Source organism: Oncorhynchus clarkii, chromosome 24, assembly GCF_045791955.1.
Source record: "Oncorhynchus clarkii lewisi isolate Uvic-CL-2024 chromosome 24, UVic_Ocla_1.0, whole genome shotgun sequence".
Classification (NCBI taxonomy): Eukaryota; Metazoa; Chordata; class Actinopteri; order Salmoniformes; family Salmonidae; genus Oncorhynchus; species Oncorhynchus clarkii.
Window position 1 is genome coordinate 32,536,479 of NC_092170.1, and position 22,941 is coordinate 32,559,419.

General features: G+C 47.8%; 1 protein-coding gene across 1 annotated transcript in view; it reads right to left on the reverse strand.

Moving 5' to 3' along the window:
• LOC139382322 (roundabout homolog 2-like) overlaps nt 1–22,941 on the reverse strand; it is a 366,464-nt gene that overhangs the window by 113,971 nt on the left and 229,552 nt on the right. The window contains exons 3-4 of the mRNA XM_071126242.1: nt 3,184–3,341; nt 374–494 (exon numbers count right to left, since the gene is read on the reverse strand). Coding sequence (XP_070982343.1) covers nt 374–494; nt 3,184–3,341 — 279 coding nt within the window. The remainder of the gene's footprint in view (nt 1–373; nt 495–3,183; nt 3,342–22,941) is intronic.

A 22,941-nucleotide genomic window follows, 5' to 3' on the forward strand; every position in this document is an offset into this window, starting at 1 on the left:
ATGCAAAATATGTTTTTTTACCACATTTTTCTCCTCAATTTCGTGGTATCCATTTTGCGATCAATTGCTTCTCATTGCTGCAACTCCCCGACGGGCTGCGAAACATTATCCGCCAAGCCACGCTTCTTTTCAACCACTCGCTAGAGCACGATGAACAAAGTAAAGCGACAAACCCTCTACCAAACTTGGACGACACTGGGCCAATTGTGCACCGCCCTATGTGACTCCTGGTCACGGCCGGTTGTGATCGAACCAAAGGCTGTAGTGATGCCACAACACTGTGATGCAGTGCCTTAGACCTCTGCGCCACTCAGGAGGCCATGCGAAAACATTTAAAACACATTTGGGAGCACTGTCAGGCATTCATGCTTACCAAACACAGTCAGCTGGGCCGTCTCACTGTCTCTCTCTCCCACCATGTTTGTGCCAACACAGATGAACATGCCAGCATCACTCTTCCTGGTGTTGGAGATCATCAGCTTCCCTCCTCGGATCTGAGGACACAGGGAAACAAGTTGATCTATATACCTCACACGGGCCTATGACCAGGGCTTGGTTAGTATTATGTGGTTAGTTAGTAGCATGTGGTTAGTTAGTAGCATGTGGTTAGTTAGCAGCATGTGATTAGTTAGTAGCATGTGGTTAGTTAGTAGCATGTGGTTAGTTAGCAGCATGTGGTTAGTTAGCAGCATGTGGTTAGTTAGTAGCATGTGGTTAGTTAGTAGCATGTGGTTAGTTAGTAGCATGTGGTTAGTTAGAAGCATGTGGTTAGTTAGTAGCATGTGGTTAGTTAGTAGCATGTGGTTAGTTAGTAGCATGTGGTTAGTTAGTAGCATGTGGTTAGTTAGAAGCATGTGGTTAGTTAGCAGCATGTGGTTAGTTAATAGCATGTGGTTAGTTAGTAGCATGTGGTTAGTTAGCAGCATGTGGTTAGTTAGCAGCATGTGGTTAGTTAGTAGCATGTGGTTAGTTAGTAGCATGTGGTTAGTTAGCAGCATGTGGTTAGTTAGCAGCATGTGGTTAGTTAGTAGCATGTGGTTAGTTAGTAGCATGTGGTTAGTTAGTAGCATGTGATTAGTTAGTAGCATGTGGTTAGTTAGAAGCATGTGGTTAGTTAGCAGCATGTGGTTAGTTAGTAGCATGTGGTTAGTTAGTAGCATGTGGTTAGTTAGTAGCATGTGGTTAGTTAGTAGCATGTGGTTAGTTAGAAGCATGTGGTTAGTTAGAAGCATGTGGTTAGTTAGCAGCATGTGGTTAGTTAATAGCATGTGGTTAGTTAGTAGCATGTGGTTAGTTAGTTAGTAGCATGTAGTTAGTTAGTAGCATGTGGTTAGTTAGTAGCATGTGGTTTGTTAGTAGCATGTGGTTAGTTAGTATTATGTGGTTAGTTAGAAGCATGTGGTTAGTTAGCAGCATGTGGTTAGTTAGTAGCATGTGGTTAGTTAGTAGCATGTGGCTAGTTAGTAGCATGTGGTTAGTTAGTAGCATGTGGTTAGTTAGCAGCATGTGGTTAGTCAGCAGCATGTGGTTAGTTAGTAGCATGTGGTTAGTTAGTAGCATGTGGTTAGTTAGTAGCATGTGGTTAGTTAGAAGCATGTGGTTAGTTAGAAGCATGTGGTTAGTTAGCAGCATGTGGTTAGTTAATAGCATGTGGTTAGTTAGTAGCATGTGGTTAGTTAGTTAGTAGCATGTGGTTAGTTAGTAGCATGTGGTTAGTTAGTAGCATGTGGTTAGTTAGCAGCATGTGGTTAGTTAGTAGCATGTGGTTAGTTAGTAGCATGTGGTTAGTTAGCAGCATGTGGTTAGTTAGTAGCATGTGGTTAGTTAGCAGCATGTGGTTAGTTAGTAGCATGTGGTTAGTTAGTAGCATGTGGTTAGTTAGTAGCATGTGGTTAGTTAGTAGCATGTGGTTAGTTAGAAGCATGTGTTGTTAGTTAGCAGCATGTGGTTAGTTAATAGCATGTGGTTAGTTAGTAGCATGTGGTTAGTTAGTAGCATGTGGTTAGTTAGTAGCATGTGGTTAGTTAGCAGCATGTGGTTAGTTAGCAGCATGTGGTTAGTTAGTAGCATGTAGTTAGTTAGTAGCAGGTGGTTAGTTAGCAGCATGTGGTTAGTTGGTAGCATGTGGTTAGTTAGTAGCACGTGGTTAGTTAGTAGCATATGGTTAGTTAGCAGCATGTGGTTAGTTAGTAGCATGTGGTTAGTTAGCAGCATGTGGTTAGTTAGCAGCATTTGGTTAGTTAGTAACATGTGGTTAGTTAGTAGCATGTGGTTAGTTAGCAGCATGTGGTTAGTTAGTTAGTTAGTAGCATGTTGTTAGTTAGTAGAATGTGGTTAGTTAGTATAATGTGGTTAGTTAGTATTATGTGGTTAGTTAATATTATGTGGATAGCTAATATTATGTGTATAGTTAGTAGAACATGGTTAGTTAGTAGCATGTGTTTAGTTAGTAGCATGTGGTTAGTTAGTAGCATGTGGTTAGTTAGCAGCATGTGGTTAGTTTGTAGCATGTAGTTAGTTAGTGGCATGTGGCTAGTTAGTAGCATGTGGTTAGTTAGTATTATGTGGTTAGTTAGAAGCATGTGGTTAGTTAGTAGCATGTGGTTAGTTAGCAGCATGTGGTTAGTTAGTAGCATGTGGTTAGTTAGCAGTATGTGGTTAGTTAGCAGCATGTGGTTAGTTAGTAGCATGTGGTTAGTTAATATTATGTGGATAGCTAATATTATGTGTATAGTTAGTAGAACATGGTTAGTTAGTAGCATGTGGTTAGTTAGCAACATGTAGTTAGTTAGTAGCATGTGGTTAGTTAGTAACATGTAGTTAGTTAGCAGCATGTGGTTAGTTAGTAACATGTAGTTAGTTAGTAGCATGTGGTTAGTTAGTAGCATGTTGTTAGTTAGTAGCATGTGGTTAGTTAGTAACATGTAGTTAGTTAGTAGCATGTGGTTAGTTAGTAGCATGTGGTTAGTTAGTAGCATGTGGTTAGTTAGTAACATGTAGTTAGTTAGTAGCATGTAGTTAGTTAGTAGCATGTGGTTAGTTAGTAGCATGTGGTTAGTTAGTATTATGTGGTTAGTTAGAAGCATGTGGTTAGTTAGTAGCATGTGGTTAGTTAGTAGCATGTGCTTAGTTAGACGCATGTGGTTAGTTAGTAGCATGTGGTTAGTTAGTATTAGTACTTACTGTAATCCTGTCCTCCTTGTCTTCGATGCGTACTTTGTCCTTCTTCCAGTAGGTGGTGGGTTCAGGGTGACCTCTAGGCGGGATACACTCCAGGATGGCCGGCTCCCCGGCTGCCACCACCACGTCTGTAGGGTTCTGTCTGAAGTCATCACGCAGCACTGAGGAGAAAGAGACAGAGGAGAGAGAGATGGAGGGTGAGCCTGGGGACGACTCTGCAATGCCAAAACACTTATCTGATCTAATACTTAGCTAGGTGAACACAATGAGTTGCAATGTTTAGTGTGTGTGCGTGTGTGTGTGTGTGTGTGTGTGTGTGTGTGTGTGTGTGTGTGTGTGTGTGTGTGTGTGTGTGTGTGTGTGTGTGTGTGTGTGTGTGTGTGTGTGTGTGTGTGTGTGTGTGTGTGTGTGTGTGAATGTGTATGTGTGTGTGGTGAGTGCATGGTGAGATGCTGCTGCTGTGTGTTAGACTGAAATGTGAGGTTTCATCTGACTGGTCTAGCACAAGTAGCGGCTAATTGGAGTTAATGGAGGTCCCAGGGGAGGCAGCAGTCCAAACACACACACAATGCCCTGAAGCATGGTATCACTCACATCACAGAGTTCACAGAGGCACAGCACTGTTCAGTACCGTGGGCACACACACGCACGCACACACACACACACACACACACACACACACACACACACACACACACACACACACACACACACACACACACACACACACACACAGTCCGTGGGTGGTCTGGCAAACAATGTTTCCGCTATCTTATCCTCCCCCTCAGGTAGTCCTTTCGCCACACAGATCCCCTCTCAGCCTGTCTAGTGTTCTGTCATACACACAGAACAGCTCATTATCAACCAGGCAATGGCTGCACATGTTAACACTTTACAATACACCTCAATCCCCATTAGTTACTGGAGACTACACCTGCATCAGTGTCTTATATGTTAACAAATTGCCTTACACAAACCGCTGAATAGACATAAAGAGCTGCTTCTCAGAGAGCAAATGACCTTAAAAGCTCAGGCTACTTGTTATAATCATAAATTGGGGATCATTCTAGAACATGCTGGGTGCGCTCACGCTGACGTTTTCCTGTTTAACCCAAACCAAATCCACTGAATTCCAAATGAGTATTTGCGTCATGGCGGACAGTGACTGCAGCCGTGTATCTGGGGACATGTAAAGGATGAAAGAAGAAGAAGGGGATGCTTGAGGAGCGCTAAATTAAGGGCAGCACCACAGGTTCTTGTTCAAATCCCTGGTGGTGCTGCCTGTACACACACAGGGAGAAGGGGTTGGATTCGACTGGGATAATAGGTCCTAGTGGGCTGCTCTCTTTTCTGCCCTTTCCTCTCCCTCCCCCTCCTCTGCTGTGCTTTACAAGGCCCACCACACCACTGTGTGTTGGTTTATTTATTTAGCAAGGGATGGGGGATACATAGAGGGACATAGGGGGACTTTTGTGTGACACAAATTCAAATGAAACCCTCTCAAACTGGGAGGAGAGAGTACACAAAGAGAGCTGCTTCTCTCTCGATGGAGGGAGCGTGGGAGAGGGAGCAAGGGAAACAGATCGAGACAGAGAGAGGGATTGACAGAGAGATATAGAGCAGTGGCTAGGGTGGGTTCCCTCCCGGGTGGGTTCCCTCCCCAGGTCCCTCCCATTGTTGATTTTTGGCCGAGCTAGGATGCAGCACTCTGCACTAAAGAGCTGCTGTAATTAGCCAGTCCCAGAAAGATAGACCCCCTGGACAGACAGACAGACAGACAAGGTGGAGACTGGAGCCTCAGCCTGCCTGGTTCCTCTGTTTCCATCACGAACAGAGTCCTGCTGTCTGGACTAGCCACTGTGGCCAATGCCTGTTGTTCTGGTATTTGTGTTTGCGTACCTTTTCTTTGAAGGTGGCGGCCATGGGAGTTTCTGTCCAGATCAATTACCTTTAAAGAAATGGAAAACAGATCTACAGATCTACTGATCTTCCGTGAGTGTCACGGATCCCTCCGGAACTTTCATCACGCACACCTGTCCCTTATTCCCACTGATTAGTATTTGTATTTATGTGCCCTTTGGTTTCCATGGTCTGGTTGATTATTGTTACTATGTCCGTGTGTTTTGGGCTTTCGTGCCCTTGTGGATTGCGCAGATGATTACGGGTCTCGTCCCGTGTGTTATTTATTCAAGGTACTCCTCGCTCTTTTGTTTGGGTTTCAACCCTGTGTTTTTGTTACGCTTTTGTTTGGTCTTCGTCCCTGTGCCCTTAACACAGCACGCCGTAATTTGGGTGAAATAAAAACGCATATTACGCATTCCTGCATCTGTCTCCCGAATCTCTTCATACCAACTTGACAGTATGTTGTATTATGTGTGCTTGTACACATTTTCTACAGTATTGCAGAAGCTACCAAGCCCCTCCCCTATACAAACAAACACACACCCCTGCAAACAGACACACTTTTTGTGGCATGGCCAAACACTGAGCTCCCAACAGCTACAAGCCAACACAGATAAAGTGAATTCGGGTGAGAGGATTATGGTGTGTGTGTTGGTTCTGGGTTCTGTCAAACCAACACGATGCTATGAACAGATGCATGTACAAGAGACAAGCAGGGAAAACACAGCCACATTCAAAAATAACCTACACATTTCAAATCCGGATCTTCAATTCTGATTGGATACAACCTGTACCAAATAATAAAAACATCCAGCGCATCTTCTAGGATTTCTGCCGACATGATGATCACCACTGACCATCTGCTTCACTACACTGCTGATTAGCAGCACTTTTCTTGTATGTGTGTGCAGTTTGTGAAAGTGTGTGTTCGCTGTATGTGTGTGTGTCTGGTATGTATAATTGAGAGGATCTGTGTATGTACAGGATCTCAACTCTTGCTCTAACACTGGGAGGCCCATATCGGAGAGCAGACGTCAGATTGCATTTCTATCCCTCGTGAAAACCCCAGCTCTCCCCCTGCAAAAACACCTCACGTCCCATGGACGTAGCAGGCCCAAACTCCTGCCAGTGTGCTTACTGGGAATTAGTATAGCATATTTATATATGCATACCCTTCTGCCTGCAAAGGCTACATCTGTCAGACAGGCTGCAGGCTATACAAACACATATCAGAAAAATATGAATCTGCCCTGGGCAGACATATTTTTTATTTCTCCACCTTCCCCAGGAGAGGGTTTGGGGTGGAGGGTAGCAGCAGACTAGTGGCTAGTCCAGTAAAGCACAGTAAACTGGCAGCCCTACACCTGCCACTGTGTCAACGTTTAAACTTAAAGGGGAAAGAATCAATTTGAACTGCTGGACAGCAATGGAGCAGGGAAGAGAGAGGCCTTGCACTGTGGAACAGAGATGGAGCAGGGAAGAGAGAGGCCTTGAACTGTGGAACAGAGATGGAGCAGGGAAGAGAGAGGCCTTGAACTGTTGAACAGAGATGGAGCAGGGAAGAGAGAGGCCTTGAACTGTGGAACAGAGATGGAGCAGGGAAGAGAGAGGCCTTGAACTGTGGAACAGAGATGGAGCAGGGAAGAGAGAGGCCTTGATCTGTGGAACGGAGATGGAGCAGGGAAGAGAGAGGCCTTGATCTGTGGAACGGAGATGGAGCAGGGAAGAGAAAAACACAGAGGACACTGTTACACTACTTTGTAACAGCCAAAGTCTTATACTAGTATCTTACACTGGCAGTCAGAGGCCTATGCCAGAAGCCATTAGAGGTGTCTACATTTTAGGCAAACACGACTTACAATTAGGAGCAATTAGGTTTAAGTGCCTTGCTCAAGTGCACAATGAGAGATTAATCACCTAGTCAGCTGAATGATTCGAACCAGCAAACTTTTGGTTACTGGCCCAACACTTTAGTACCTCTGTGTTCTCACTCTCACCCATACAGAAGATTCAGCAAACATCCAGCAACACTACAACCTATTGTAGCATCACTACAGAGTGCTGAGTAGAGACAGACACGGGTGTAGAGGTATATTGGCTCCTTTGAGCCAGAACATTAGTTACTGAAGGATGAGTGGGTAGCCTTTTGGTGTCTAAACCCTTGTTTTCCTACCTTCTGTTTTATATGACTACACTACCATGTGACTGGCATGCACCACATGAGGCTGGTGGCACCTTAATTAGGGAGGACAGGCTCATGGTAATGCCTGAAGGGGAATCGGTGGAATGGTATACAACTAGAGGTCGACCTATTATGATTTTTCAACGCTGATACCGATACCGATTATTGGAGGACCAAAAAAGCCGATACCTATTAATCAGCCGATTTTTATTTATTTATTTGTAATAATGATGATTACAACAATACTGAATGAACACTTAATTTAACTTAATATAATACATCAATAAAATCAATTTAGCCTCAAGTAAATAATGAAACATGTTCAATTTGGTTTAAATAATGCAAAAACAAAGTGTTGGAGAAGAAAGTAAAAGTGCAATATGTGCTATGCAAGAAAGCTAACGTTTCAGTTCCTTGCTCAGAACATGAGAACATATGAAAGCTGGTGGTTCCTTTTAACATGAGTCTTCAATATTCCCAGGTAAGAGGTTTTAGGTTGTAGTTATTATAGGACTATTTCCATCTATTCCATTTGTATTTCATTAACCTTTGACTATAAGATGTTCTTATAGGCACTTTAGTATTGCCAGTGTAACAGTATAGCTTCCGTCCCTCTCCTCGCTCCTCCCTGGGCTCGAACCAGCAACACAACGACAACAGCCACCATCGAAGCAGCGTTACCCATGCAGAGCAAGGGGAACAACTACTAGAAGGCTCAGAGTGAGTGACGTTTGAACAAGCAGTCTCCTTGTGGAGTGCAACGAGAGAGAGGCAGGTCATTATTGAGTTGAACTAGTTAACTGTAAGATTGGCTCCCCCGAGCTGACAAGGTGAAAATCTGTCGTTCTGCCCTTGAATGAGGCAGTTAACCCACCGCTGTCATTGAAAATAAGGATGTGTTCTTAACTGACTTGCCTCGTTAAATAAAGCCATATAAAAAATTTAAAAAAATTAAATCGACAAATTGGCACCCAAAAATACCGATTTCCGATTGTTATGAAAACTTGAAATCGTCCCTAATTAATCGGCCATTCCGATTAATCGATCGACCTCCATATCCAACACATCAAACATGTGGTTTCCATGGTTTCCAGGTGTTTGTTGCCATTCCATTCGTTCCGTTCCAGCCATTATTATGAGCCGTCCTCCACTCAGTAGCCTCCACTGGCATGCACATACAGGCATGCACAAACACAAATACATAAAGACAAATGAACACAACACACACAGACAGATACACACGCAGAGACAAACTCACACTCACAAAAATGCACACACGCACACACACACACACAAAGAAACATAAACACACACACAGAACTGTACACAGCTTCTCTTACAGCCACAGGACCTCCATCTGAATGAATCATGTGAGAGATTGTGTGGATCGATCAATTTATTTATTTGTTATTACATTTCTTTCCCATCAAATGCAGCAAAGGGCTCCCATTCCTTGCAAACATTTCCTGACAGGTCAGGACTGAGAAAACACAGGCCTGGAGCTATTCCACCCTACACTGCTACCATCCAGCCATACTGCTTACACTACCACCTCCTATTCACACTCTGGTAGGAGGTTTATTTTAACAGCTATCTCTGAGCTATGATAGCAGTATTTCATTCAGTGTATTTTAACAGCTAGCTCTGAGCTATGACAGCAGCATTTCATTCAGTGTATTTTAACAGCTAGCTCTGAGCTATGATAGCAGCATTTCATTCAGTGCATTTAACAGCTAGCTCTGAGCTATGATAGCAGCATTTCATTCAGTGTATTTTAACAGCTAGCTCTGAGCTATTATAGCAGTATTTCATTCAGTGCATTTAACAGCTAGCTCTGAGCTATGATAGCAGCATTTCATTCAGTGCTTGGGAATAAGTGCTTTTTCTGTTCTATCTAATCAGAGTGCTAGTACAATGCCACAATATTTCTTTAGACAACCGAGGCAATATATCTGTGACTTTACACCAAAAATACTATAACCACAGTGGGGAGAACAAGTATTTGACACACTGCCAATTTTGCAGGTTTTCCTACTTACAAAGCATGTAGAGGTCTGTAATTGAAGGATCTGGAGAAGGTCTGTATGGAGGAGTGGGCCAAAATCCCTGCTGCAGTGTGTGCAAACCTGGTCAAGAACTACAATAAACATATGATCTCTGTAATTGCAAACAAAGGTTTCTGTACCAAATATTAAGTTCTGCTTTTCTGATGTATCAAATACTTATGTCATGCAATAAAATGCAAATTAATTACTTAAAAATCATACAATGTGCATTTCTGGATTTTTGTTTTAGATTCCGTCTCTCACAGTTGAAGTGTACCTATGATAAAAATTACAGACCTCTACATGCTGTGTAAGTAGGAAAACCTGCAAAATCGGCAGTGTTTCAAATACTTGTTCTCCCCACTGTATCTGTGGAGTCCTTTGGTGTTTTGTATTACTGGCTGTAGACGCTGAAGGCTGCAGTATAATGTAGTTCTGGGTACAGTATAGTGTAGAGAAGGGGCCTCCATTTATCTCAGTGGCAGATCTCTGTATAACCAATCATTGGGCCCCCCACTGGCTAGTGGTAACCTCGGCCCCCCATCCAGATGCAGATATTAACCCCTCAGCGGGGAGGGAGGGATCATGTTCACACTTAAAGTCGCATATCCCTTTATGGGGTCAGAGGTCAGCACAAATAAACAGCTGCACATTATGTCTGGCCGCCTGTCTTACTGGCTCTCTGGCTGGCTACCTGTCTGGTTGGCTGGCTGTGCCCGAGGCTGTGTCTCCTTGGAGGACTGAGAGAGGGAAAGCCCTCTTCATCAGCTCAGAGAGCTCAATATCTCTTTTCTCTCTACCGCTCTCTCTCCATTCCCACTATACCTGTCTCTACGGTGTACTTATGCAGCTCATCCAATCATGTAACACCATGTCCTCCACCCCTCCTCCTATCTCCAGTTTATCAGCCACAGTGTCAGCCCACCAGATAACACCCAGGAGTTACAATCACATGGAGTGTGATGGCTGTGATATGACAATAATATGTACATTGTTTAATGGGGGTACAGGGATGGAGAGCGAGAGACAGAGAAGCAAGTGTGGTGGAAGGTGGAGTGAACAGAGGGAGGGTAGAGGATGAGGAGGGTAGAGGATGAGGAGGAGAAGGGTAGAGGAGAAGGACGAGGGTAGAAGATGAGGAGGGTAGAGGAGGAGGGTAGGGGATGAAGAGGGTAGAGGAGGAGGAGGGTAGAGGATGAGGAGGGTAGAAGAGGAGGAGGACGAGGGTAGAGGAGGAGGGTAGAGGATGAGGAGGAGGGTAGAGGAGAAGGAGGAGGGTAGAAAATGAGGAGGAGGAGGGTAGAGGAGGAGGGTGGAGGATGAATAGGGGTAGAGGAGGAGGAGGGTAGAGGATGAGGAGTTTAGAGGATGAGGAGGGTAGAGGAGAAGGAGGAGGGTAGAAGATGAGGAGGGTAGAGGAGAAGGAGGAGGAGGGTAGAGGATGAAGAGGGTAGAGGAGGAGGAGGGTAGAGGATGAGGGGGGTAGAGGAGGAGGAGGGTAGAGGATGAAGAGGGTAGAGGAGGAGGATGAGGGTAGAGGATGATGAGGATGATAGAGGAGGAGGGTAGAGGAGGAGGGTAGAGGATGAAGAGGGTAGAGGATGAGGAGGAGAAGGGTAGATGATGAAGAGGGTAGAGGATGAGGAGGAGGAGGGTAGAGGAGGAGAGTAGAGGATAAAGAGGGTAGAGGATGAGGAGGAGGAGGGTAGAGGAGGAGGGTAGAGGATGAGGAGGAGGATAGCGGAGGAGGGTAGAGGATGAAGAGGGTAGGGGAATGAGGAGAAGGAGGGTAGAGGATGAGGAGGAGAAGGGTAGATGATGAAGAGGGTAGAGGATGAGGCGGAGGAGGGTAGAGGAGGAGAGTAGAGGATAAAGAGGGTCGAGGATGAGGAGGAGGAGGGTAGAGGAGGAGGGTAGAGGATGAAGAGAGTAGAGGATCGGGAGGGTAGAGGAGAAGGACGACACAACAGGTGATGATGAGAGGACGAACATGGTGGAAGGTCAAATATCAGAGACAGAGAGGAGACTTAGAATGTCAATTAACTAGTGGAGGAGGGAGAGGAGACACATTTCATCACAGTCTGCCCCACGCTGTGAGGGTGTCCCTGCCTCTGTACACAGGGCCTAAACAAACACTCATTAACACACAGCCCTCCTTTAAAGCTCATTTTTCACCCAGCAGTCCTAATTTGGACTAACGAGGATCCCACTGGCCAGCACCGTAATGGCAGAAGACAGAAAGATACGGGCAGGGGATTCTACTGGACGCCCATACCACGGAATACAGTGTGATGGAGAAACAATATAATGAACTATTTAATGAACCTCTCCCCTCATATCCCCTCCCAACACAAACTCCCCAAATTCAATTTAGGCTAATCCATGCTTTATGGTAATGTGTAGCTCATTAAAACGTTAGTTAAAAACTCATTAAAATTCACTTGGAAAAGTAATGGCTTCATTACAGTAATATGCTGAAAAGCAAAGAAAAAGACAGGAAGAACAAGGAGAAGAGAGAAAGAGAACGACAGCTTTCTAATCACTTAATTGTGACTAAAACGGAATAATTTGCATAATAAATAACGATGAGCTGCAACATTTCTTCTCTCTTCACCGCGCTCTGTAATTAACAAGCGCTACAATTAAAGATGCATTTATTTTCACCAAAATGTATATTTTTGGTAGCCACTCCAGTTTTCACTGTGTTGCATCTGCCTCTTCTGCCTGGTTGTTTTGCAGTGTTTGTGCGGCGGATGCCAGATGTGCAGAGCGTGCGGTAACTGGAGCTGGCTGATACAGAGGAACAATGTGGCCATGACCTTCTCTGCCCGGCTTGATAAAGGATAGGGATGGGATGTGCTGATGCTCGTCTCCCGCTCAGCCCTGAATGGACACTTTAAAGCCGGAAGGAAGGAGGGGAAAGACGCAGAGGGGACCTGGTCCCGATTGATTTCCTGCCAATTCCACAACACAGACAGACCGAGACGCATCCAAGTATATTGACTGCCTGAGTGACTGAGTAAGGGAATTTGCCTGGTGGGACTGGGAGAGGGAGAGGGAGAGGGAGAGGGAGAGGGAGAGGGAGAGAAGAGAGGGAGAGGGAGAGGGAGAGAAGAGAGGGAGAGGGAGAGGGAGAGGGAGAGAAGAGAGGGAGAGGGAGAGGGAGAGGGAGAGGGAGAGAAAGAGGGAGAGGAAGAGGGAGAGGGAGAGAAGAGAGGGAGAGGGAGAGGGAGAGAAGAGAGGGAGAGGGAGAGGGAGAGGGAGAGAAGAGAGGGAGAGGGAGAGGGAGAGGGAGAGAAAGAGGGAGAGGAAGAGGGAGAGGAAGAGGGAGAGGGAGAGGGAGAGAAAGAGGGAGAGGAAGAGGAAGAGGGAGAGGAAGAGGGAGAGGGAGAGGGAGAGGGAGAGAAGAGAGGAGGAAAGGAAAGGGAATGAGAAGAGAGGATTTGGGGTTATGACGTGGAATGGCAGGGCCAGCTGTTGGTTGATATTAAGGCATGTTGAGAGGTAAACATTATGCTTTGAGTAAAAACACTTAGTTACTGGAACTATTACTAAGCAGCTGGGAAAGCCTGCATTATTGAGTCTACCAGAGACTGATTGATTACCATCCAGATTTCTACAGATAAAACATCATTTGAGCTGCTCGGTACCATTAAAATCTCTGTCTGAGTCAGCATGTGTTTTATTTTGTGCAAAACGGGTTCTTGACCTGAGCAGTCGATGGAAAAAAAACATATTTCCTACAAATGCCACATGAAGGAGTTCTAAGAATGTGCATTGAGGGAAGCTGTGACGTCTGTTGGTGATAATGACTCATACAGTCCTGTGTATAATCCAGTATACTATGTGTCCTTATACACTACCGTTCAAAAGTTTGAGGTCACTTAGAAATGTTCTTGTTTTTGAAAGAAAAACACATTTTATCCTTCTGGCCCACGCTGATGCATATGCCTCTCATTAACTCTGCCCCTGCAGTCTGTGGTATGGGTTACCATGATCAACTTACTAGACTGTACTCTAATGCTGCTGTCCAAACAGCCAGGAGGCCAAGGACTGGGAAGGCAGAGAGATATTTCAGATGCGTTCACTGCTGGAGTGAACTCCTCATATCACCTCTTCTCACTCCATTCTGTTTTTACACCTCTGTCATGCAGTGATCACATCTCATCTCTCCATCCCTCCATCTCTCTCACACGCCCTGCCATAGTTAGCTGCCCACAACAGTGTTCTCCAGTCGCCCCTCAGGTAGAAGTGATGCTAGGTGACACAGCTCCAGCTGGGCTTGAGCATGACCTGCTACTGACAGAAACAGTACAAGCGTACCATACTAGACTAGTCACACTAGAATCTCAGTAATGCAGGGACAGTCTGGTGAAAGTTATGCAGTTTCAATGTGTGTGTTGTGTATGTTGGAGGTTAAGGTTATCCATAGTGTCAGTTTTCTAGTCCCAATCTATTTGTGCTGTGCTCTGGGCAAATGACATTGAGGAGTTGACCTTAGAGGGGAAAAATAATCCCAGGATGCTGTGGCTGACTGACTGACTGGCTGACTGCTGCAGTGTTTCCAGATTCACACAGCAGGGGTGAATTCCCTGAGAGCCCCACACACACTGTATACATGTACATGCATACACACAGATACACACACACACAGATACACACACACACACACACACACACACACACACACACACACACACACACACACACACACACACACACACACACACACACACACACACACACACACACACACACACACACACACACACACACACACACACACACACACACACACAAACACACACACACACACACACACACACACACACACACACACACACACACACACACACACACAAACACAAAGATGAAGTGTGTTAAAAAGGAAAAGCATGGGACATGAAAGTGGGTGTAGCGTGTCAGGGAGCTGCAGCTCTGGGGTCGGGGGCACTAAGGGTCTACCTGTACATGCAAACTCTCGCTCCTCGCATGTCACTCTCCTCTCACAGAGCAGTTCCTCTGTGAATCTTCAAATAATCTTTAATAGCGCCTTTCTATTTTCCTTAACGCCTTGCGGCAGTTCCTTCCCTGTCTGTTTTATGGGCCGGGCCTGTATTTTAGTAATTGCATTGGCAGTAGCGACAGGCTGCGACGCTGAGAGGCGTTGGAAGCTTGTAAAGGGTGTCACTGCTTGGCGACAGCCCCTTTTTAATTAAGCTCTCAGCTGGAGATGATCACTCTTATCTAGCGTGCTCTGATGAGTCCTTTACACTGGGGCTACACAACACACTGCACTGCAGAATACAGAGGGAGGGAGGTAAGGATGGAGGGAGGGAGGGAGATAAGGATGAAGGGAGGGAGATAAGGATGGAGGGAGGGATGTAATGATGGAGGGAGGGATGTAATGATGGAGGGAGGTAAGGATGGAGGGAGGGAGGTAAGGATGGATGGAGGGAGGGAGGGAGGGAGATAAGGTTGGAGGGAGGGATGTAAGGATGGATGGAGGGAGGGAGGTAAGAATGGAGGGAGGGATGGAGATAAGGATGGAGGGAGGGATGTAAGGATGGATTGAGGGAGGGAGATAAGGATGGAGGGAGGGATGTAAGGATGGATGGAGGGAGGGAGATAAGGAAGGAGGGAGGGAGATAAGGATGGAGGGAGGGAGGGAGATAAGGTTGGAGGGAGGGATGCAAGGATGGATGGAGGGAGGTAAGGATGGAGGGAAGGAGGGAGACAAGGATGGAGGGATGGATGTAAGGATGGAGGGAGGTAAGGATTGAGGGAGGGAGGGAGGTAAGGATGGAGGGAGGGAGGTAAGGGTGGAGGGAGGAATGTAATGATGGAGGGAGGTAGGTAAGGATGGAGGGAGGGAGGGAGATAAGGATGGAGGGAGGGAGGGAGATAAGGATGGAGGCAGGGATGTAAGGATGGAGGGAGGTAAGGATGGAGGGATGAATGTAATGATGGAGGGAGGGAGGTAAGGAGGGAGGTAGGAATGTAATGATGGAGGGAGGGAGGTAAGGATGGAGGTAGGGAGGTAGGGATGGAGGGAGGGGGGTAAGGATGGAGGGAGGGAGGTAAGGATGGAGGAAAGGTGGACGGAGGGAAGTAAGGATGGAGGGAGGGAAGAAAGGATGGAGAAGGGGGGTTCAGAACCTCCCTCCCTCATCTCTGTATTTATCACTATCCCTGCCCACTATCTCTGTGTCTATCACTATCCCTGTCCACTATCTCTGTTCTAATCATTATCCCTGTCCACTATCTCTGTTCTAATCATTATCCCTGTCTACTATCTCTGTTCTAATCATTATCCCTGTCCACTATCTCTGTGTCTATCACTATCCCTGTCCACTATCTCTGTGTCTATCACTATCCCTGTCCACTATCTCTGTGTCTATCACTATCCCTGTCCACTATCTCTGTGTCTATCACTATACCTCTCCACTATATCTGTGTCTATCATTATGCCTGCCCACTGTCTCTGTATCTATCTCCATGCCCCAAAAATGTTGGCTGTTCTGGAGGCAATGTGGGGTCCGGTACTAGATGTGTGTACTTAATAAACTGGGGGGCTGTATATTTACCACAGTCACTGTGTTTGTGTGTCTGTGTTAGAGGATGTACACCTCTCTGTACACCGTGCTGTGAGCCCCCCCACCCAGCATGCTGTGAGCCCCACCCACCGTGTTATGAGCCCCCCCCACCCAGCATGCTGTGAGCCCCCCTCACCCAGCATGCTGTGAGCCCCACTCACCCAGCATGCTGTGAGCCCCACCCACTCAGCATGCTGTTAGCCCCACCCACCCAGCATGCTGTGAGCCCCCCCACCCAGCATGCTGTGAGCCCCACCTACCCAGCATGCTGTGAGCCCCACCCACCGTGTTATGAGCCCCACCCAGCATGCTGTGAGCCCCACTCATCAGCACTGTGCAGTCATGTGTGCACTGGTTCAGATGTAGACCGAGATCTGCAACACGGATACTGCATGTGGACACACACACAGACAAACAACACCCTGGTACTGTAATCGTGAATATTGCATTATGTTGTTGTAGACATGCTTACAGTAATTTCTGCCTTGGCTTCCTTGTGTGTTGTGTTATTGATGGGGTGTGTGTGTGTGTTTGTTTGTGTCTGTAAACTATGCATGTTAGCCAGGGGCTGTATGTGTCTATGAGGCATGATGATTTGAGAAGAGTTCATTACAGTCCTTCCCTCCCTGTTCCTGCTCCTTTTTCACACTCCTTCATCTCACCTCCATCTCTCCCTCATCTATCCTCCATCTCTCCTCATCTCTCCTCCATTTCTCCCCCATCTCTCCTCCATCTCTCCCCCATCTCTCCCTCATCTCTCCTCCATCACTCCCTCATCTCTCCTGTATCTATACCTCATCTCTCCCCCATCTCTCCCTCATCTCTACCTCATCTCTCCTCCATCTCTCCCTCATCTCTCCTCCATCTCTCCCTCATCTCTCCTCCATCTCTTCCTCAATCTCTCTTCCATCTCTCCTCTATCTCTCCCTCATCTCTCCCTCATCTCTCCTCCATCTCTCCCTCATCTCTCCATCATCTCTCCTCCATCTCACCCTCATCTCTCCTCCATCTCTCCTCCATTTCGCCCCATCTCTCCTCATCTCTCCTTCATTTCTCCCTCATCTCTCCTCATCTCTCCTCCATTTCGCCCACCATCTCGGACTCATCTCCCCTCCATCTCTCCTACATCTCTCCCTCCATCTCTCCCACATCTCTCCCCCCTCTCTCCTCCATCTCTCCCCCATCTCTCCCTCATCTCTCCTCCATCCCTCCTGTATCTGTCCCTCATCTCTCCCCCATCTCTCCCTCATCTCTCACCCATCTCTCCCTCATCTCTCCTCCATCTCTCCTCCATATCTCCCCTATCTCTCCCTCATCTCTCCTCTATCTACCCCTCATCTCTCCCCCATCTCTCCCTCATCTCTCCCTCATCTCTCCCCAATCTCTCCCTCATCTCTCCTCCATCTGTCCCCCATCTCTCCTCCATTTCTCCCTCATTTCTCATTCATCTCTCCCCCATCTCTCTTCCATCTCTCCCTCATCTCTCCCTCATCTCTCCCCCATCTCTCCCTCATCTCTCCTCCATCTCTCCCTCCATCTCTCCCTCATCTCTCCTCCATCTCTCCCTCCTCCCTCCCCCATCTCTCCCTCATCTCTCCTCCATTTCGCCCCTTCTCTCCTCATCTCTCCTTCATTTCTCCATCATCTCTCCTCATCTCTCCTCCATTTCGCCCACCATCTCTCCTCCATTTCTCCCCCATCTCTCCTTCATCTCTACCTCCATCTCTCCTCCATCTCTCCCTCATCTCTCCCTCATCTCTCCCTCATCTCTCCCCTATCTCTCCACCATCTCTCCCTCATCTCTCCCCCATCTTTCCTCCATCTCGGACTCATCTCCCCTCCATCTCTCCTCCATCTCTCCTACATCTCTCCCCCATCTCTCTTCCATCTCTCCCTCATCTCTCCCCCATCTCTCCCTCATCTCTCCTCCATCTCTCCCTATCTCTCCTCCATCGCTCCCTCCTCTCTCCTCATCTCTCCTCCATTTCTCCCACATCTCTCCTCCATCTCTCCCCCATCTCTCCCTCATCTCTACTTCATTTCAACTACGTCTCTCGCTCCACCTCTCCCTCATCTCTCCTCCATCTCTTCCTCATCTCTCCTCCATTTCTCCCTTATCTCTCCTCCATCTCTCCTCGATCTCTCCCTCATCTCTCCTCCATATCTCCTCCATCTCTCCCTCATCTCTCCCTCATCTCTCCTCCATCTCTACCTCATCTCCCCCCATCTCCACTCCAGCTCTCCCTCATCTCTCCTCATCTCTCCTCCATCTCTCCCTCATCTCTCCTCCATCTCTTCCTCAATCTCTCTTCCATCTCTCCTCTATCTCGCTCTCATCTCTCCTCCATCTCTCCACCATCTCCCTCCCATCTCTCCCTCATCTCTCCTCCATCTCTCCCTCATCTCTCCTCCATCTCTACCTCATCTCCCCCCATCTCCACTCCAGCTCTCCCTCATCTCTCCTCATCTCTCCTCCATCTCTCCCTCATCTCTCCTCCATCTCTTCCTCAATCTCTCTTCCATCTCTCCTCTATCTCACTCTCATCTCTCCTCCATGTCTCCTCCATCTCTCCCTCATCTCTTCCTCCATCTCTTCTCCATCTCCTCCATCTCTCCCTCATCTCTCCTCCAATTTCCTCCATCTCTCCCTCATCTCTCCTCCATCTCTTCCTCTATCTCTCCTCCATCTCTTCCTCTATCTCTCCTCCATCTCTCCCTCATGTCTCCTCCATCTATCCCTCATCTTTCCCTCATCTCTCCTCCATCTCTCCCTCATCTCTCCATCATCTCAAAATCCATCTCTCCCTCATCTCTCCCTCATCTCTCACCCATCTATCCTCCATCTCTCCCTCATCTCTCCTCCATCTCTTCCTCTATCGATCCCTCATCTCTCCTCCATCTCTCCAACATGTCTCCTCCATCTCTACCTCATCTCCCCCATCTCCACTCCAGCTCTCCCTCATCTCTCCTCATCTCTCCTCCATCTCTCCCTCATCTCTCCCCCATCTCTCCTCACATCTCTCCCTCATCTCTCCTCCATCTCTCCTGTATCTATACCTCATCTCTCCCCCAACTCTCCTCCATATCTGAATCATCTCTCCTCCATCTCTCCTCCATCTCTCCCCCATCTCTACTCCATCTCTCCCCATCTCTCCTCCATCTCTCCCCCATCTCTCCCTCATCTCTCCCTCATCTCTCCTCCATCTCTCCCTCATATCTCCCTCATCTCTCCCTCATCTCTCCTAATCTCTCCTGTATCTATCCCTCATCTCTCCCTAATCTCTCCTACATATCTCCCTCATCTCTACTCCATCTCACCTCCATCTCTCCCCCATCTCTCCTCCATCTCTCCCTCATCTCTCCCCCATCTTTCCTCCATCTCTACTTCATTTCAACTACGTCTCTCGCTCCACCTCTCCCTCATCTCTCCTCCATCTCTTCCTCATCTCTCCTCCATTTCTCCCTTATCTCTCCTCCATCTCTCCTCCATCTCTCCCTCATCTCTCCTCCATATCTCCTCCATCTCTCCCTCATCTCTCCCTCATCTCTCCTCCATCTCTACCTCATCTCCCCCATCTCCACTCCAGCTCTCCCTCATCTCTCCTCATCTCTCCTCCATCTCTCCCTCATCTCTCCTCCATCTCTTCCTCAATCTCTCTTCCATCTCTCCTCTATCTCGCTCTCATCTCTCCTCCATCTCTCCACCATCTCCCTCCCATCTCTCCCTCATCTCTCCTCCATCTCTCCCTCATCTCTCCTCCATCTCTACCTCATCTCCCCCCATCTCCACTCCAGCTCTCCCTCATCTCTCCTCATCTCTCCTCCATCTCTCCCTAATCTCTCCTCCATCTCTTCCTCAATCTCTCTTCCATCTCTCCTCTATCTCACTCTCATCTCTCCTCCATGTCTCCTCCATCTCTCCCTCATCTCTTCCTCCATCTCTTCTCCATCTCCTCCATCTCTCCCTCATCTCTCCTCCAATTTCCTCCATCTCTCCCTCATCTCTCCTCCATCTCTTCCTCTATCTCTCCTCCATCTCTTCCTCTATCTCTCCTCCATCTCTCCCTCATGTCTCCTCCATCTATCCCTCATCTCTCCCTCATCTCTCCTCCATCTCTCCCTCATCTCTTCCTCCATCTCTTCTCCATCTCCTCCATCTCTCCCTCATCTCTCCTCCAATTTCCTCCATCTCTCCCTCATCTCTCCTCCATCTCTTCCTCTATCTCTCCTCCATCTCTTCCTCTATCTCTCCTCCATCTCTCCCTCATGTCTCCTCCATCTATCCCTCATCTCACCCTCATCTCTCCTCCATCTCTCCCTCATCTCTCCATCATCTCAAAATCCATCTCTCCCTCATCTCTCCCTCATCTCTCACCCATCTATCCTCCATCTCTCCCTCATCTCTCCTCCATCTCTTCCTCTATCGCTCCCTCATCTCTCCTCCATCTCTCCATCATGTCTCCTCCATCTCTACCTCATCTCCCCCATCTCCACTCCAGCTCTCCCTCATCTCTCCTCATCTCTCCTCCATCTCTCCCTCATCTCTCCTCCATCTCTTCCTCAATCTCTCTTCCATCTCTACTCTATCTCACTCTCATCTCTCCTCCATCTCTCCACCATCTCTCCCCCATCTCTCCTCACATCTCTCCCTCATCTCTCCTCCATCTCTCCTGTATCTATACCTCATCTCTCCCCCAACTCTCCTCCATATCTGAATCATCTCTCCTCCATCTCTCCTCCATCTCTCCCCCATCTCTACTCCATCTCTCCCCATCTCTCCTCCATCTCTCCCCCATCTCTCCCTCACCTCTCCCTCATCTCTCCTCCATCTCTCCCTCATATCTCCCTCATCTCTCCCTCATCTCTCCTCATCTCTCCTGTATCTATCCCTCATCTCTCCCTAATCTCTCCTACATATCTCCCTCATCTCTACTCCATCTCACCTCCATCTCTCCCCCATCTCTCCTCCATCTCTCCCTCATCTCTCCCCCATCTCTCCTCCATCTCTACTTCATTTCAACTACGTCTCTCGCTCCACCTCTCCCTCATCTCTCCTCCATCTCTTCCTCATCTCTCCTCCATTTCTCCATTATCTCTCCTCCATCTCTCCTCCATCTCTCCCTCATCTCTCCTCCATATCTCCTCCATCTCTCCCTCATCTCTCCCTCATCTCTCCTCCATCTCTACCTCATCTCCCCCCATCTCCACTCCAGCTCTCCCTCATCTCTCCTCATCTCTCCTCCATCTCTCCCTCATCTCTCCTCCATCTCTTCCTCAATCTCTCTTCCATCTCTCCTCTATCTCGCTCTCATCTCTCCTCCATCTCTCCACCATCTCCCTCCCATATCTCCCTCATCTCTCCTCCATCTCTCCCTCATCTCTCCTCCATCTCTACCTCATCTCCCCCCATCTCCACTCCAGCTCTCCCTCATCTCTCCTCATCTCTCCTCCATCTCTCCCTCATCTCTCCTCCATCTCTTCCTCAATCTCTCTTCCATCTCTCCTCTATCTCACTCTCATCTCTCCTCCATGTGTCCTCCATCTCTCCCTCATCTCTCCTCCATCTCTCCCTCATCTCTCCTCCACCTCTCCATCATCTCAAAATCCATCTCTCCCTCATCTCTCCCTCATCTCTCACCCATCTATCCTCCATCTCTCCCTCATCTCTCCTCCATCTCTTCCTCTATCGCTCCCTCATCTCTCCTCCATCTCTCCATCATGTCTCCTCCATCTCTACCTCATCTCTCCCCCATCTCCACTCCAGCTCTCCCTCATCTCTCCTCATCTCTCCTCCATCTCTCCCTCATCTCTCCTCCATCTCTTCCTCAATCTTTCTTCCATCTCTACTCTATCTCACTCTCATCTCTCCTCCATCTCTCCACCATCTCTCCCCCATCTCTCCTCACATCTCTCCCTCATCTATCCCTCATCTCTCCTCCATCTCTCCCTCATCTATCCTCCATCTCTCCCTTATCTCTCCCTCATCTCTCCTTCATCTCCCCCTCATCTCTCCCTCATCTCTCCTCCAACTCTCCTACATCTCTTCCTCCATCTCTCCCTCATCTCTTCCTCCATCTCTCCTCCATCTCTCCCTCATCTCTTCCTCTATCTCTCCCCCATCTCTCCCTCATCTCTCCCCCATCTTTCCTCCATCTCTCCCTCATCTGTCCTCCATCTCTTCCTCAATCTCTCCCCTATCTCTCCCCCATCTCTCCCTAATCTCTCCCTCATCTCTCCCCATCTCTCCCTCATCTCTCCTCCATCTTTCCTCCATAACTCCCTCATCGCTCCTCCATCTCTTCCTCTCTATCCTCCATCTCTCGCTCATCTCTCCTCCATCTCTCCCTCATCTCTCCCCCATCTCTCCTCCATCTCTTCCTCTATCCCTCCATCTCTCCCTCATCTATCCTCCATGTCTCCTCCATCTCTCCCTCATCTCTTCCTCCATCTCTTCTCCATCTCCTCCATCTCTCCCTCATCTCTCCTCCATTTTCCTCCATCTCTCCTACATCTCTTCCTCCATCTCTCCCTCATCTCTTCCTCCATCTCTCCTCCATCTCTCCCTCATCTCTTCCTCTATCTCTCCCCCATCTCTCCCTCATCTCTCCCCCATCTTTCCTCCATCTCTCCCTCATCTGTCCTCCATCTCTTCCTCAATCTCTCCCCTATCTCTCCCCCATCTCTCCCTAATCTCTCCCTCATCTCTCCCCATCTCTCCCTCATCTCTCCTCCATCTTTCCTCCATAACTCCCTCATCGCTCCTCCATCTCTTCCTCTCTATCCTCCATCTCTCGCTCATCTCTCCTCCATCTCTCCCTCATCTCTCCCCCATCTCTCCTCCATCTCTTCCTCTATCCCTCCATCTCTCCCTCATCTCTCCTCCATGTCTCCTCCATCTCTCCCTCATCTCTTCCTCCATCTCTTCTCCATCTCCTCCATCTCTCCCTCATCTCTCCTCCATTTTCCTCCATCTCTCCCTCATCTCTCCTCCATCTCTCCCTCATCTCTCCTCCACCTCTCCATCATCTCAAAATCC